The sequence below is a fragment of the Alosa alosa genome, chromosome 23 (assembly GCF_017589495.1).
Source record: "Alosa alosa isolate M-15738 ecotype Scorff River chromosome 23, AALO_Geno_1.1, whole genome shotgun sequence".
NCBI classification, from domain to species: domain Eukaryota; kingdom Metazoa; phylum Chordata; class Actinopteri; order Clupeiformes; family Clupeidae; genus Alosa; species Alosa alosa.
The window spans coordinates 28,835,622-28,851,363 of NC_063211.1; the positions used below are offsets into that span (position 1 = coordinate 28,835,622).

Below are 15,742 nucleotides of genomic sequence, written 5' to 3' on the forward strand. Positions count from 1 at the left end.
AGCTAAATGCAAGTGCACGCCACATTAAAGGCATCCAATGCAGTTACATTAAAGCCACATTAAAGGCATCCAATGCAGTTACGTTAAAGCCACATTAAAGGCATCCAATGCAGTTACATTAAAGCCACATTAAAGGCATCCAATGCAGTTACGTTAAAGCCACATTAAAGGCATGCAATATGCAGAGTATTTGAATTTTACGGTCATGAATACCACTCATGGCTTGCGCTCTTCCTCTGCACACTGTACATGTGGATTTATTTACAAACCGAAGGATAAGAACTGGCAAAGCTGATCTCCAAAGAGCCATGTTGAAGGGTCTCAGAGTCGCAGTCAGCACCAAGGCCATCGTGTTCTCAAAGCAGAAGCCCTGAGGGACAGGCTCCCTTATATACCAGCACTCTCTGATCTCACACAAAGCTACAGAAAGCACACACAGGGAAAATGGGGATGTCCACGATCAAAGTGCATTTGTTTGCACAGGATGAATGTGTGACTGCCAAAAGAAATATTCCCATTTTGCTTGGCTACTCTTAGGTCACATGGGGACATGGCTCTGACTGCATTAAAACTCCACTTCCAGAGAATGGAAAACAAATAATGACATTAAAAACACCAGAGAGGCCAAAGCATGTTATTTGAGGCTCTATTTAAAATATAATTAGATGTACCGCAGAGCGGTACAAAATATGGGTATACAAAATACCGCCGCCCAGTCCAGCACATTTTTTCCACAAAAATAAATCACGCTGAAAGGCCTATATGATTCTAACTGTCTCACTGAATTGCATTATGCACACTCAATTCTCACTGGTATCTGCTAGACAACAAGTACCAAAACATGATTAGTTCATAGATTTCACATGTAAAATTCATTTTATACAACCCCACCCCCATCTTTTGGACATGAAAAAAAAAAAAAAAAAAAGAAACTGACGAAACCTATATGACCGCCGCTTCGCTGCGTGGCAGTCATAATTATGATCTACTGGAGTTGAAATTTGTATAGAAAATATACTAACTCTGGTAGCTCTTTTGTCTCTCACACTAACCCTGCTGAGCCCTATGTGATTGCTCATATACCACTCAACATGTGTGTTGCACTTTCCATGTCATTACTGAGCTCTAGAAAACAGCATACATTACAGTAGCAAAACATGGCCTGGTGAATAAAGCTCTTGGGTCGGATGCTGAGGTTTTCCTGTAAATGAAACCGAATACAGAGCCTACAGCTGTGTGAGAGCACAACAGGAGCAGTTAGTGCTGCGTGTAATGTGATGCAGCAGACCACAGCCTCAACCTTTTACCGTAACCATGAAGTCAGCCCGTAATTAGCACTTGAACCAAGTGTCAAATCGGCTTAAAGTTAAACCAAGCTATTGCAAATTCAACAAGATATGACTGCAGCACTGCTTTGAGGGAAAGTCCTAAAATGTACAACACCAAAGGCCTGTCGAATAAACTAATACCAACAAAAACATAAATGCCAAAAACAAGCAAAACACATAACCATCAACAACAATTTCTTTATCAATTTCAGTATAAAAAAACTTGTACAAATAATGCTAGTAATGTATGCATCTGTGTCAGTTTGAATGGGTGCACCCATGTGTGAATAAGTGCATGTCTGTGTATACATGACAATGTGTGTGTGTGTGTGTGTGTGTGTGTGTGTGTGTGTGAGTGAGTGAGAGAGAGAGAGAATACCTGGTTCTCCCCAGCCCCAGTTGGTAAAGGTGACATTCTCTCCGTTGGTCCAGCCGTACTCTCCGTTGCCCTTGATGTCCTGCAGTCCAGTCCAGAAGAACTGTGCCTTACTGCCCAGTTGCTCCCTCAGGAGTCGGTTAATGAAGACCTGCTCAAACCTGCACACACACAGCATCAGATTACTACTTTATGGACATCCCCCTTCCTTGACTGTGTGTGTGTGTGGTTTCTGAGCTACCATAGCTTAGAGAATAACCATTCTGAACTACCATAGCTCAGAAAATAACCATTTTAAGTATAAGTATATATACTCTTTTGATCCCGTGAGGGACATTTGGTAATTTGGTTTTATTATAACAACTAATGTTATTATGTAATAATGCTTGAATATATTTGATCAAGTTGTGTCACTTTGGCTAACTAAAGACATAGGCTCATAACTTTAAAAGTGAAGCTTGTCCTCCTGAAAATCCAATTGAGTACAATATGAAAAATGTACTGTAGATCTTATTATCAAGGAATCTAGGATTCTAGGATGAATCCATCAACAGACATTTGGCATGCAGGGTGAGAGACATCTGTATCAATCTTGGCTTTCCAACATCATGGTATTCCAAGAATCTCAGAACGTTCCAGGCTCTCTCAAAGCAACACATTTGAAACCTTCTTCTCTTAACCCAGATCCTGATACTTGAGCTCCTCACAGAAGCAGACATTTGAGCATATGAACAGCACTTAGACAAAGCAGATACATCATCAGAGTGCATTGAGCTAATGCATTTAGATGGAGTACCCTCCAGAATTATAGCGTAGCTATAGCATATAGCCTAACCGTTAAAACGAGGCAGATATGAAGAGGCACGGCAACAATGTTTACAGAGAAACATTGTAATGTTGGCTGCAAAGATTATGCAGATTGTTATGATTGACTAACATACGTGTGCACACACACATTTTCAAAATCATACAGCGGACGTTCTATGATCTTTCTACATGGGTTCTACAAACCGGGACATTAGCGTCCTGACAGGCTTTTGTCAGGACTCAGGACATGCAACACAAAATCAGGACTGTCCCAGTTAAACCAAGACGTCTGGTCACCCTAACTTTAGCAGAGGTACCAATAATTCTGGAGGGTACACACACACACACACACACACACACACACACACACACACACACACAGAGCCATGAAGTGGCATCAGCAGGGCATGCTAAATGTGGCGCTGACCTGTCTGTAATGGTGAGATTGCAGTTCTGCTTGAAAGAGACAGGGTTGGGGTCAGCCTTGTAACAGGCATCACCGTGCCTTCTCCAGTCCTACAGGTCAAAAGAAAGAAATCCTCTTATATGTTATTCTTTTATGAACTGAATGTGGGAATATCAGGCTATGGTACTCTGGGTACTTATTATCATTATGCTAATTTACAACACTTGTCCCTAGAAGGGCTTTTATGATCGAATACAGTAGAAAAATAATATTAAATAAAAACATATGGGAAAGACTGAGGAAGCACATAGCAATAGAACAAGATTATCATTTTCGGCAGTCGTGGCCTACTGGTTCGGGCTTCGGGCTTGGAACCGGAGGGTTGCCGGTTCAATCCTCGACCAGTAAGAACGGCTGAAGTGCCCTTGAGCAAGGCACCTAACTCCTCATTGCTCCCTGAGCACCGCTGTAGCAAGGCAGCTCACTGCTCTGCGTTAGTGTGTGCTTCACCTCACTGTGTTTTCAATGTGTGCTCTGTGTGTTCACTAATTCACTGATGTGATAAATGCAGAGACCAAATTCCTTGTATACGTGGCCAAGTCAGTATACTTGGCCTACAAACCTGATTTACATTTTAAAAAGAAGGGAGAACAGAACAGAAGAAAAAAAAGACAGGTACAGCACATGTGGAAACCAAAAGAGAAAGACCATAGAACTATGCACGAATACAATATTGTTGATGAATTAACCAATATTTTGGTGACAGATTGTCAGATTCAGATTGTCTGTAACAGAGAGGAGAGAGAGAAAAAAGAAATAAAGAATGATAGAAAGAGAGAGAGAGCATGCACAGTATGTGAGAGAAAAGCATATGTAAGTGTGAAAGAAGAGTGAGTGACAGAGTGGCCAAGATAGGAGCAAGAGAAAAAGAGAGAGTGTGAGAGAGAGGGAGGGAAGGAAGGAGAGAGAAAGAGTGAGTATGAGCAGAGAGGCTCACCCCCTCAGGGCAGCCCTCGTCGTGGACACTCTCGTTCACCACTCCCTGCTTCACGCACAGGTAAGGCAGACTCAAGTCACAGCCCGACACCATCCACTCATGGTTCTGGGGGAGACAGAGGAGAGAATCCCATGTTAACAATACAATACCACTGCCTCAACAAATATTGTTTGTACTGCTAGCATTTGGGGGATAGCAGCTTCTCTCTCTCACACACACACACACACACACACACACACACACACACACACACACTTCTCCAGTGAAGCGCACGCAGATTGGAAATCTGGTGCTTGGATCAATGCGTGGGTGGTCTTTGGCCCAGTGCGTGTAGTTGACTTCAGAGCCGTCCAGCCACTTGAAGATCAAAGGGAGCCCATCGCCTGTTAAACCGCTCCATAGATCTCTACGCTCTGCAGCAAATATACCCAACACACACACACACAAGACACAAGACACACACACAAAGTGTTACAAGATGAACTAACATGCACTGAAGTTCTTGACTACAATGACAATTACAGAGGAATCATCTGTATATCTGTGTGTATGTATGTATGTATGTATGTATGTATGTATGTGTGTGTGTGTGTGTGTGGTGTATTTGTCTTAGTGGCTCCAAGTTTCCAATCCCACATGATGGCAGTGGACCATGAATCTTGTCAACATGCTTTTTGTTACCCTATTGTAATGCTGTTTGTACACACAAACAGGGTATGGTGTGCCACTGCTAATTAACCCTGCACTAAAGACAGTGTTTTCTGCTGTCTTATAAATACTGTGCAGCCACTCTACTTTTCAGGAGAACCATGCATTAGGAAACAGGAAGACACGCCCTAGCCCTGCAGGATGGATGCTGATCAAAGACCCGCTTCATCTCACAAGCCTCCTCAGCCCTCCTGAACCGCTGTGTGTGTGTGTGTGTGTGTGTGTGTGTGTGTGTGTGACACACCTGATGGGAGTTTGACATTGAACATAAACATGTCCTCCAGGCTGTGGATGCTGAGCAAGCTGGCGTTGTTGTTGGTGCAGGAATCCTGGGCCATGGACTGGGTCATGGCCACCTCCTCGAAGAGCCGGAGACAGCGACTGTCCCATGGGAACCAGCCGTCCTCACACACAGTAGACTTGTACACCACCCTCTCTGCAGACACAAAACAGACCAAACAAAAGGGTCAGTTGAAATGTTACACCCAGGGTTCACTAAAGCATGCTGCACTGGGCGTACAAAGAAATGCTTCAAAATCCAGTTTGCTTGACACAGCCAAAAATGTCTGCTTTCCTACTGGAAACTGATACACTGGATGCATTTACTGAAGGGGACTTATATTTAGTAGATGCTTTTATCATAAGCAACATGGATGGCTGATTCCCAATTTGATTCCCAATCCCGAGCCAACTGATTGTAGCCTAAGGCGGTGAAATAATGGACGCTAGACTTCTGGCGCTGAGCACCACCTCCTATTCTCTAGGAAAGGACAAGAAGGTGGGACAAGGAAGAGTTTCATGTATGGATATTGAATGGGCTGGGAATATGTGACTTGTGCGCGTTTTCACAAATAATGACTTTTTATAATTACTTTTTTATTTTGGAATTTCAATTGAATGTCAAATGAACAATTACTCCTCCTTATTTGGGATAAACCCTGTGTGTGTGTGTGTGTGTGTGGGCTCACCTGTAGGCTGCGTAACAGGGCTGCTGAGCTTCTTGCAGATATACGGCAGCTTTTTCTCGCACATAGCATTCTCATACTGCTTCCCTGAGATCAACACGCCACAGTCCAGCTCGCCCAGGCCAATAAGGGTGGGCATGTCTGCTCAGCAGTACACACACACACACACACACACACACACACAGACAGACAGACAGACAGAGACAGACACACACACACACAAACAAACTGTGGTCATGTTTACCCTTTGACAAAAGAAAGCATTCAAGTAGTTGACTTGTTATTCAACAAAATCACACACATACACATTGTGTGCCACAGTCACCCTACTGACAACAATATGTTCTTTGTTATTTTGATAGTGTGTCACGCCAAAGCAAGATGGCCACGAGGTCACCAAGACCACATGCTGATAGACCCACCTGTGGCCCAATTTACCACATGCAGTGGTGATCCGTCAGACCACTGCCACCCCTCCGCCCAGTCCATTTGGTTAAGCCCGATCCACAGCTTATCAGGGAGGTCCATTGCCTCCACTTGGAATACAACAAAGAGAGGAACATGGGGTGATCAGGAAGATGAATAAGATGTTAGATGAATTCATTTCAATAGAGAGGACATGGCTGAATCTCCAGAGATACCCTTTACTACCGGTCTATTTTTGGCTACAGTATCATTTTCAGGCTAAATATATTAATTAATGCAGCAGATGTTACCAACAACCCAACCATTTATATTCAGTTAATTCAATAACATAATAGTGGCGCTTTGTTTTCTGAGCTGATCTGCATGCAACTATGCTTACTGCCCTTGCAAAACTGCATGAAAAGGTGCAAAGACTTTGCGGCCTTCTGATGCTGTTGAGACCTTCTCTGATGATTCACTGTCAGTTTGTGAGTCTGAATTGTACATATGTGGGAGTATATCTGTTGAACTATACACATGTGTGTATATATATATATATATATATATATATATATATATATATATATATATATATATATATATATATTTAGGCACCTGCCTGTGTGTGTGTGTGTGTGTGTGTGTGTGTGTGTGTGTGTCTGTGTGTAAGAGAGAGACTCACAGGCTTTCAGCTCGGATGCACTGGACACACTCAGTAGGTCTCCTCCCTGACTCCGGCACGAGTCCCTCGCCTGGTGCCAGGTGACAGCTGCCGTGGCAACTGTCTGGTAGCAGTGTCCGTTGGTGGCGTTCTCCCACAAAGTGTGGCAGCCTTCCACTGCCAGGGCACACACATCACAGTCAGGGCCCATAACACAACCGGCCTGCACAAGTCGTGTATACGGTACATGCAGTGTGTGATTTTGTGTGTGTGTGTATGTATGTGTCTGTCTGTCTGTCTGTGTGGTGGAAGTGTCCATTGGTTGCATTCACTGTCAAGACTGTGTGTGTGTGTGTGTGTGTGTGTGTGTGTGTGTCTTGCCGTGGCTTTGTTGCTAGAGTGAGGGAGGCGGGTGAGTGAAATCATATCGGAGGAATGCACCCTGCACTGAGCAGACAGCACTTCCATCTCTTGACTCCATGAGAGATCAGGCGTCACTTCCAACTTTCCATAAACACTCCTCCTCTTCTCCTCCCACCCACTTCCCTCCCCCCATCCTATCCGACCTGAGGCACTGTGGCGACACCCTCCTTCTCAGGAATGCCATCAGCTTGGAGCTCTTGGGCTGGTGTCTGAGGCCGTGTCGTCTAGCTTTAGAGGTTTTATTACATTGGGCTAAGGCCCTGAGCTCTGTTGTAAACATAAACAGAGTATGTACTTCTGACACGTCATTGCATGCTGCCTCAGTGGATAAGCCATCTCTTGGAAAAACTGATACTGCATTCCAAGAGGGGTAAAAAACACATACATAGCACAACATCACAGCAACACACACACACACACACACACACACACACGTGTCAACGTGCTGAGAGGAAATCAGACGACACAAGTGATCAAAAGGAAAAATGAAGCCGCTCCACTCACCGTACTGCAGGCAGAAGCCCCACCTTCTTTGCTGGTCATAGTTCATGGTGGGGGAACACCAGCTCATACCCTCTGGAAGGTTCTCTTGGCCAGGTTGTCCTGGGAGACAGCGATGGTGCCAGGTGCCATTATAGCGGAATGGAAAGGCACAGGGAGCTCCCAAAGCATTCCCATCCCTGGTGTGTATGGCTGAGCGGGAGAATTGAGATGGGTTGACAAACAAACAGAGCGATAATATTACAGCGAGAATTTTAGGAGTGACAAGGAGACTCTTGCAGAGTTCTACCTTTGGTCTAATCTAATACACTGTATGTGAATGAACAAAAATATTTAGTGCTGTTGGTGGCACTTACCTTACAAACTGCAAGCCTACTATTATCACTATGCACTATACATCTCATAGATATACGTGTAATGGTATGCCCCATACTAAATCAAATTACAACAAGGCCTTGGATTGTTGCCCTGTAGAAACTGCCAGAGGAATGCAATCTGACCATCTAGAAAGCCAGGATGCCCTAATAGCATCATCAGAATTTGGTGGTAACACTGCCTCCTTCAGTTCCTGCAAGGCATCCTGCACATCCAGTGTGCCATGCCAAACTCAACACTTGAAGGAGCAGAAACCCAAACCTTCCAGGCTGTTGTCGAAACTAGTGCAAAACACCCAGACTGAACCTGCAAGCAGACAAATGAGGACAAACAAGCAACCTCCCGCATCTTGGGAAAGGCTTGGTTTATCAACCCTTATGAGTTGAAGATCAAGTGAAATGGAGACTGTATTTACTGTGAACAATGCATTCAATAAACAGGAACTGAATAGGGGTCTAAAACTGTTGGCATGAAAAACATCACTGACATTTACACACTTGAATACACAATATGAAATCTCCATGTCACATCCACAAGTCAAGGCTGGAGAAACAAGGACCAAAACAACCAGGGTTTGGAGCTAAAATAAGTCCCCTGAAAAAGCATGATTAGAGAGCTGGAGGAGAAGTAGGTTTGTATGCCACGGGAAGAGACAGGACTGGCACTTTATATGGCTCTGCTGCAGACACTGTTTGGAGCCAGGAACTATTTTATGGCAAATACCATCTTACTCAAATGCCAGATATCCATTAAATACTGACAACCAATGGGAAAAATATTAGAAATTGTCTGTTGGAATTTGTGTAAACAATTACAGAAAAAAAAGCTTGTCTAGCTAGAATTACTTTCAATTCCTTTTCCTCTTATGCCATAGACCTACTTGTGTTTTTTTTTATTGCCAGCCTCTTTTCAAGCCACCAATTAAATGTAACTTTCTGTTTCGTTCATATTCTTAATCAGGGGCAGCTGGGTCCTCTTTTTACCCCCAGAGTGACTAACCAACATGTGCATCACGAGGGAGGGTGAAACGAAAGTAACATAGCTTGAGCTCAACAATGGGAGTCTTAGGGACTTTTGGTGCCGTGAACACTAACAACACTTAAACAGGACTACAATCAAAACCAGCCGGAACTGGATAATCGAGTCTGTTCTCCGAGAATCACAAGAAGGTGGAGGAAATCCCCAACAGCCAACTTCAGCACTCGTTAAACAGGAAATCTATCATGCTTCCCACCAGCATGAGTGCAGATGAACAAAGGTCACATTAGTCCACTGGCTTGCCAGTGAGCATATCTCATACCGCATATCTCAACTCCTTCTGTGCCGACTGATCTCAGGGTCAGAATTAAATGGGCTAATCAAGTCAAAACATGATTGTATGAGGCAAGGTCTCAATTGAGGGGTAAGACAGCAGGAAAAGAAGGCCTAAAAATAATACATCCCGAGAAAAGTGTGTGTGTGTGTGTGTTTTAAGCAATACTGAATGTCAAAACACTCAGCAAGGTTTACTGTTTTGAAAGAGATACTATTTCAAGGTGAGGACAGTGGATATACCTGTGTATTGTATCTATCTCTGTATACGCACAGATTCTTTTCAGCTTTATGTATTACCTTTTTCATCATCAGCTTTCATTATTAGTGTGCTTGTTTAAGCAAAGCACACTATTGTTTTTCTTAAGTTCCCTATCTTCTTATTATTGTTATTATTCTGATTCACCTGTTTTATGGTAGCACACTAAGCACACTATTGTTTTTCTTAAGTTCCCTATCTTCTTATTATTGTTACACAAAGCACACTATTGTTTTTCTTAAGTGCCCTTTTTTCTATATATTATTATTCTGATTCACCTGGGCCCGCTGTTGCTCCTAAAACTTTTGAGATATCAACACCATTCCAACTCCAAAACGTCCAGCCAGAACCAGTGTATCCTCTTCGCAAAGATGCCGTCACTGGCCCTGGTCATTCTTCCGCCGTACAGGATATACCAAACTCAAACTCAAGACTTGATTATGAGGATGCACAATAAATGTGGTGCTCTTTCACCTTTGGGGGGGCACTGCAACTAGCAAAGATGTGTGTGTGTGTGTTTGTCTATCTCTATATTTGGGAGTGTTTGCGGAAGCATGTGAATGTGTGTGTACGTGTGACAGAGAGAAAGAGAGTGTGAGTGTAAGTGATTGTGTGTGTGTGTGTCTTACTCTTATATGGCTGTTGGCAGATGTTGTCCTGAGTCCCCTCGTGTCCAGCCATCTGTGGGCTTCCGCTTGGCGATCACGACCGCTGTATTGCCGTCACGAGTCAGGCCCATCTCGTAGTTGGTGTAAACAGCCTGGCCCACACACAGCCACTTGAGCATGGTGCCTTGCGAGTCACAGTCAGAAAGTGCCAGTGCCTTCTTGTGCACCTCCAGGCCCAGGCACCAGGATGAGCCCACATGGAAGAGTCGGTTACCGGAACCCCACTTCCAGAGCAACCTTGGGCCTGGTGGGTTGGTGCAGTTGGCCAGAGCGAGGGACTGGGTATCTGCACCGGCCACCAGGCACTGAGTAGTATTCACATGTTGAATAGTGAAAGCATCATCACCTATGGATAAGGCAAAGCTGGTTAGGCTGCAGGCAAGGGTGATCAGGTGCAAAGCTACTAGGAGGGATATTCCATGTCAATTCAACCAGGGCCCACGCACATTGAGGGACAGCTATGACCATGCAGGATCATCCAGACCAAACGTGACGATTTTGCTACATACTATTCCTATTTATGTACCAGCACGCAAAATTTGAGCCTCCTACAGTACATGGTTTAGTTCTTGCGCTATGGGCTTGTGAACTTTGACAAAAAAAAGAGGCCGAACAAAATCGACACCCCCTCCCCCTGTAAAACTGGCAGTATCTTGGAAAGTATTGATCTTACATAAAAGCAATTTTACAGTGTATCTCCTGAATAACATAGGTACACCTGGTAATTTTTTCAGAATTTCTTGAGACCTGAGTGCATGGGCCCTGGTTGAATTGACGTGGAATGACCCAGGAGAAAGTGAAAGTAACTGAGGAAAACAGGAAGTAACCATGTCAGACATAACTAATGTCAATGACAAATGAAGAGTGATATGACAACAAATAATAATATAGAAAACCTCCAATGCCAGACACATTATTGCCTTAGAGCAGTGTTTCTCAAACTTTTTCAGACCAAGGACCACTTAACCAATAAATAGAAACCTCACGGACCACCTACTGTAATAGGTATAGCTAAAAAAAAAAAACAGACCTACTTCAACAGTATATTACACAATAGGCATACTCACTGAACAACCTTGCTTATTGTCTTGGCACCTTGCTTATTGTGTCAGAGGATTCATTTGATTTGAACTGGCATAGGTTACATAGACAGTTGCAGAACTGTTTGGATTTACATAGGCTACAAGTTGGTTCAATATTCCAAACAACTAGGCTAATTTATATTTTACCACGTCTGCCCGCGGACCACTTGGGATAGCTTGCGGACCAACAGTGGTTCCCAGACCACACTTTAAGAAACACTGCCTTAGAGTTTAAGGTTGACAGGCCTATTTGGCCCCCTGATAGATGATGCTGCTGTACCAGGAAATAATGAATCAGAGATCATTCTTGATATGCTTTTATCTGAAAATACAAGTAGATTAAACATTTTCACTGGAGTGAAAAACATTCTTTGAAAAGTGCTACAACATACTCTGGGCAGTTTATTAGAGAGCAGTTGTTCTTGCAGTTGTTTGTTGTCAGTGACACTGACTGCAATGGCTGTGACTATGATTTTTACAATCCAGAGGGGTAATTTCACAAAACCTAGATAAGGGATTAAGCTAGGATTTTTTGGTCATCATGGATGAATTTAGCTTCGACTTGGATACACAAAAGAGATGGCACATAACCATGGGGATTTATTCTCTTCACCCAGGCTAACAGTATATATCATGTTCTTTCAATGTTATTTTAAGATGTCTGTTGAGCAATAATGTTAGAACTTTAACGAACTTTTGAACAGGCAAAAACTCAATTACACAGAACCATTGAATGTTATGTTTGTTGTGGACTTAAATTGGAAAATAACTTGTTTCAAAGTGAGGTAAAATCTCTTTGTATGTCTCATGTGAAGAAATTGACAATAAAGCTGACTTTGAAACTTTGAAACAGCATTAAGCCGCTTCATACTATCATTCTAAATAGGCACATGACAACTTTCGGTTCATGGTTCAGTAGAGGAGCTGATCTAGATTAGTTTTAAATAAACACATGCTTCCGCTTCACTCTTGTTAGTCTTTTCTAAGACACCGATTCAAAGTATAAAAAATAGTTTAGACACTTTCAGAAGCTTGCAGGCGAATTCGCAACAATAGTCATCACCTCATTTTGATTTATAGACAGGGACGCACGCACACACACACACCGACGCACATAGTGCGAGAGATTGGCAGGCCAACAACCCATTTTCAACAAAATAAGAACTACTACTCAACACTAATAGACATAATTCAACATAATTCACAACTTTTATGTTACTGTTGCGTTAAGTGTTTGTGGCTCACTGGGTACAATTGTTAACGAGCGGTACACGGACGAACGAACTATATTACACTGAGAATATTGACTGCCATTAAATCTCTTAATTTCCACGTGCCTACGTTTAAAATTGAGTAGGCTATGATCGAGTAGTAAAGGCTAAAGCGCTCGCATACGGTTTTGCGCAAAACAAAACAATGTGGCATCCAAATTTGCGCAGTCAAAAACAACGTTTCCTGATCGCTTGAATTCGATCCATCGTCATAAGGACTTAAATAAATAACAGTTAAGCCAACCATCTGACTTACCTGAATTCCCACTTGGTGCACAATATCCAAAGTAACTACTCCTAAATCCACCCAGAAACGCAGCTAGTAACACAGTGAAGTGTTTAGCTTGTATGTTCCAACTCATAATTGAGAAGTTACAGCCCAGCTACACATTTAATCCAGGTATACAAAAACTGATCCACTTTGATGACCTGTCATCGGGAATTTAAACGACGTGTAAGTTGTTGGCACTTTGAGAAACCATTTCTCTTTGCTTTTACTGCTCTTGAAAATGCTTGCCTACGATTCGTCAGCTGTCAGAGACGTAGTGTCAGTGATCACGCCCAAATTCCAGAAATACATTTTACCGAGCCTCAAATATGTAGGCTATTCCAGTTCTTCTCTAGTAGGGAAGCAAGTGATGTTTTACTCCCACAGTTTCATAGGCTACAACTGCTGCTCTCTAGATATGTCAATATTAGTGCATTAATGGACGACACCCCGGTCGCACTTCCACTGAATTACGCCGAAGGCTACGAATGCTGGGACAAAAATAGCCAGCCAAACAACATAGGCTAACGCAGTGCATCGGAGTTATTATTTCAGTTCAGTACCACTCTACATACAGCGTTGTGGAACCTCGCTTGGACTAAGCATGTTGATGTCATTTCTACAGGGAAATATGCTGATTCGTGGTGAGCATGGGTGACAAGCCAACAGTTAAATTGGGCGGGGCGACCGGAACACACAAGCCCAAACCTTCGGTTTATGACCGACCACATTATCAGATACATTTTTGTACTCTAATACATTTGCAAAGTAGTGATACGACTAAACAGGCTATACAGGGTCAATACTAAATAAGCTATCTATTTTATAGTCAGAGGGTTACATGCATGGAGTTCAGAATGACAAGAAATTAAGGTGCGTCATGTCCCTTAAATGGATGTAAGGTCATTTAATGTTATCAATAAGTCATCTTTTGCCATCTTACATGGATGAAAAAGTCTTAATACACATGGCACTGTGTGGGATGAGGCTTCAATTTGTGGATATGATGGGAATACTTCAGTGAAGTGATTTAAGATGAGTAAAGAAAAAAAGTTTGATGCATCTTAAATAGAAAACAACACTTGCAGGTTCCTCAAATCTATTATTATTAAGACGTAGCACAGCTGAAGTACTTCCATTGAGTAAATCTAAATAACCACAAAAGGTCTAAAGAAAAAGAAAATGTGAAACAGTGTCTCACATAATCATGAACACACACACACACACACACACACACACACAATATGAGCTACTCTCATTAGATCTGGCTAGGTTCCATTGAGCCGTTTGGGGTGATAAAGTGCTGTTATAAAAGCAACTTAAAAGCTTCTCAAATATTTTAAATGACATTTCGTGTTTACTAGGGGAACCAAAAAAGCATGTCCAAACTGTGAAGCTGTTAGTGTCCAATGTGATCCAAGATGTTTGTGGCTTCTGCTAAAATTTCTCTTTCCAAAGAAAACCTTCCTGGACCCTGATTCAGTTCTACAGTTGCTTTGGTTACAATGCTCCATATCTAACACACAAAGTTTTCCCTGATCTTAAACAGAAAGTCATCCCCAAACTCTCAAAGGAAAGTGTGACCCCTCGTTAAAGTTGAGACCAATTACAAAGAGGGGCCTCCAAAGGTCTTTGTGCAGATGCTGTTTATACAATCCATTCATCTCCCTGTAGCCCTGAACAGTAAAGTCTGGTCTGGGAGGTGCAGGGGTCAAAATGGCCTGAATGTCAGTTTTGCTCACTACAATAGCCTCATCCCTGATCATCTGTAAATCACATGGTTCCTTCATAATCCAAGCCCAGAGAAGAGAAGCAGTCTCTCTGGGTGAGGAAACACATACCTGAATACATACACCTATACAAACACACTGTATGATCTCTCTCTCTCTGAGACACACAAACACACAACTGCATTCTCTCTCTCTCTCTCTCTCTCTCTCTCTCACACACACACACACACATACACACACACAGACACGGGCAAACAAACACACACTCACTCACACATTCACAAATTACTAATATCCCTATTCCCCTGCAGTCAATTCTAAGTCTCCAATGAGCACATTCCCATCTGATTCGGTGGACTGGGAGCTGGTCTGTCTGTAGTAGGCTGGCCCCAGGGACGTCAGGCGCCGGAAGCCGATCTTCTTGTAGACAAACCAGCCAGTGCAGGCCAGCAGGCCAAACACATGGATGGCCAGGAGCACCGCCAACAGCACAGCACCATGATGCATACCTGAGAACGAGAGATGGAGAAAAGTAAGGAGATTTAATATAGATGCATGCAAGATCTCCATCTTATGTCAGTTCTGTGGTATTTATCTAATGTCAAGTTGTGGTGGTGGTTAAGTCCCCCAAATCCAGGATGACACTACTGTGAAGTCGTGTAGATAGGAATGTACAGTACCCCCCAGAATTATTGGCACATGTGGTAAAGCCAAAAACTCCAATACAATTTGGATCAACTTTGAGAGACAGCTAAAGACATGCAGGATCATCCAGACCAAACATGATGATTTTGCTAGATACTATTCCTATTTATGTACCAGCATGCAAAATTTGAGCCTCCTACATGGTTTAGTTCTTGCGCTATGGGCTTGTGAACTTTGACAAAAAAAAAGAGGCTGAACAAAATCGACACCCCCCCTCCCCATAAAACTGGCTGTATCTTGGAAAGTATTGATCTTACATTAAAGTAATTTTACAGTGTGTCTCCAGGGTAACATAGGTACACCTGGTAATTTTTCTTCAGAATTTTTAGACCTAAGTGCCGCCATCTTGAATTTAGTCACGATAATAAAGGGGGTGCCTCGGGCATTGGCCTAGCCATGCAAATAAATCGCTGTTTTACACCATTTACGAAATATTTGCATTTGCATTATTTAAAAATAATTCTGTGGAAATGCATAGATTCCAGTTCCTGCTACT

The 15,742-nt window shown here is 42.8% G+C and overlaps 2 protein-coding genes across 4 annotated transcripts in view; both read right to left on the reverse strand.

Annotated features, from left to right (window-relative positions):
- The window catches only part of ly75 (lymphocyte antigen 75), a 32,448-nt gene extending 18,899 nt beyond the window's left edge, over positions 1-13,549 (reverse strand). The window contains 12 exon segments of the mRNA XM_048234544.1: positions 1,708-1,865; positions 2,939-3,027; positions 3,915-4,019; positions 4,170-4,327; positions 4,867-5,058; positions 5,591-5,728; positions 6,010-6,123; positions 6,675-6,830; positions 7,581-7,769; positions 10,152-10,195; positions 10,197-10,536; positions 12,800-13,549. Coding sequence (XP_048090501.1) covers positions 1,708-1,865; positions 2,939-3,027; positions 3,915-4,019; positions 4,170-4,327; positions 4,867-5,058; positions 5,591-5,728; positions 6,010-6,123; positions 6,675-6,830; positions 7,581-7,769; positions 10,152-10,195; positions 10,197-10,536; positions 12,800-12,905 — 1,789 coding nt within the window. The 5' untranslated portion in view covers positions 12,906-13,549.
- Positions 13,550-13,703: 154 nt separating this feature from the next.
- pla2r1 (phospholipase A2 receptor 1) overlaps positions 13,704-15,742 on the reverse strand; it is a 32,073-nt gene continuing 30,034 nt past the window's right edge. For all 3 annotated transcript variants that reach the window (XM_048234545.1, XM_048234546.1, XM_048234548.1), the window contains one exon: positions 13,704-15,050. In XM_048234545.1, coding sequence (XP_048090502.1) covers positions 14,839-15,050 — 212 coding nt within the window. In that variant the 3' untranslated portion in view covers positions 13,704-14,838. The remainder of the gene's footprint in view (positions 15,051-15,742) is intronic.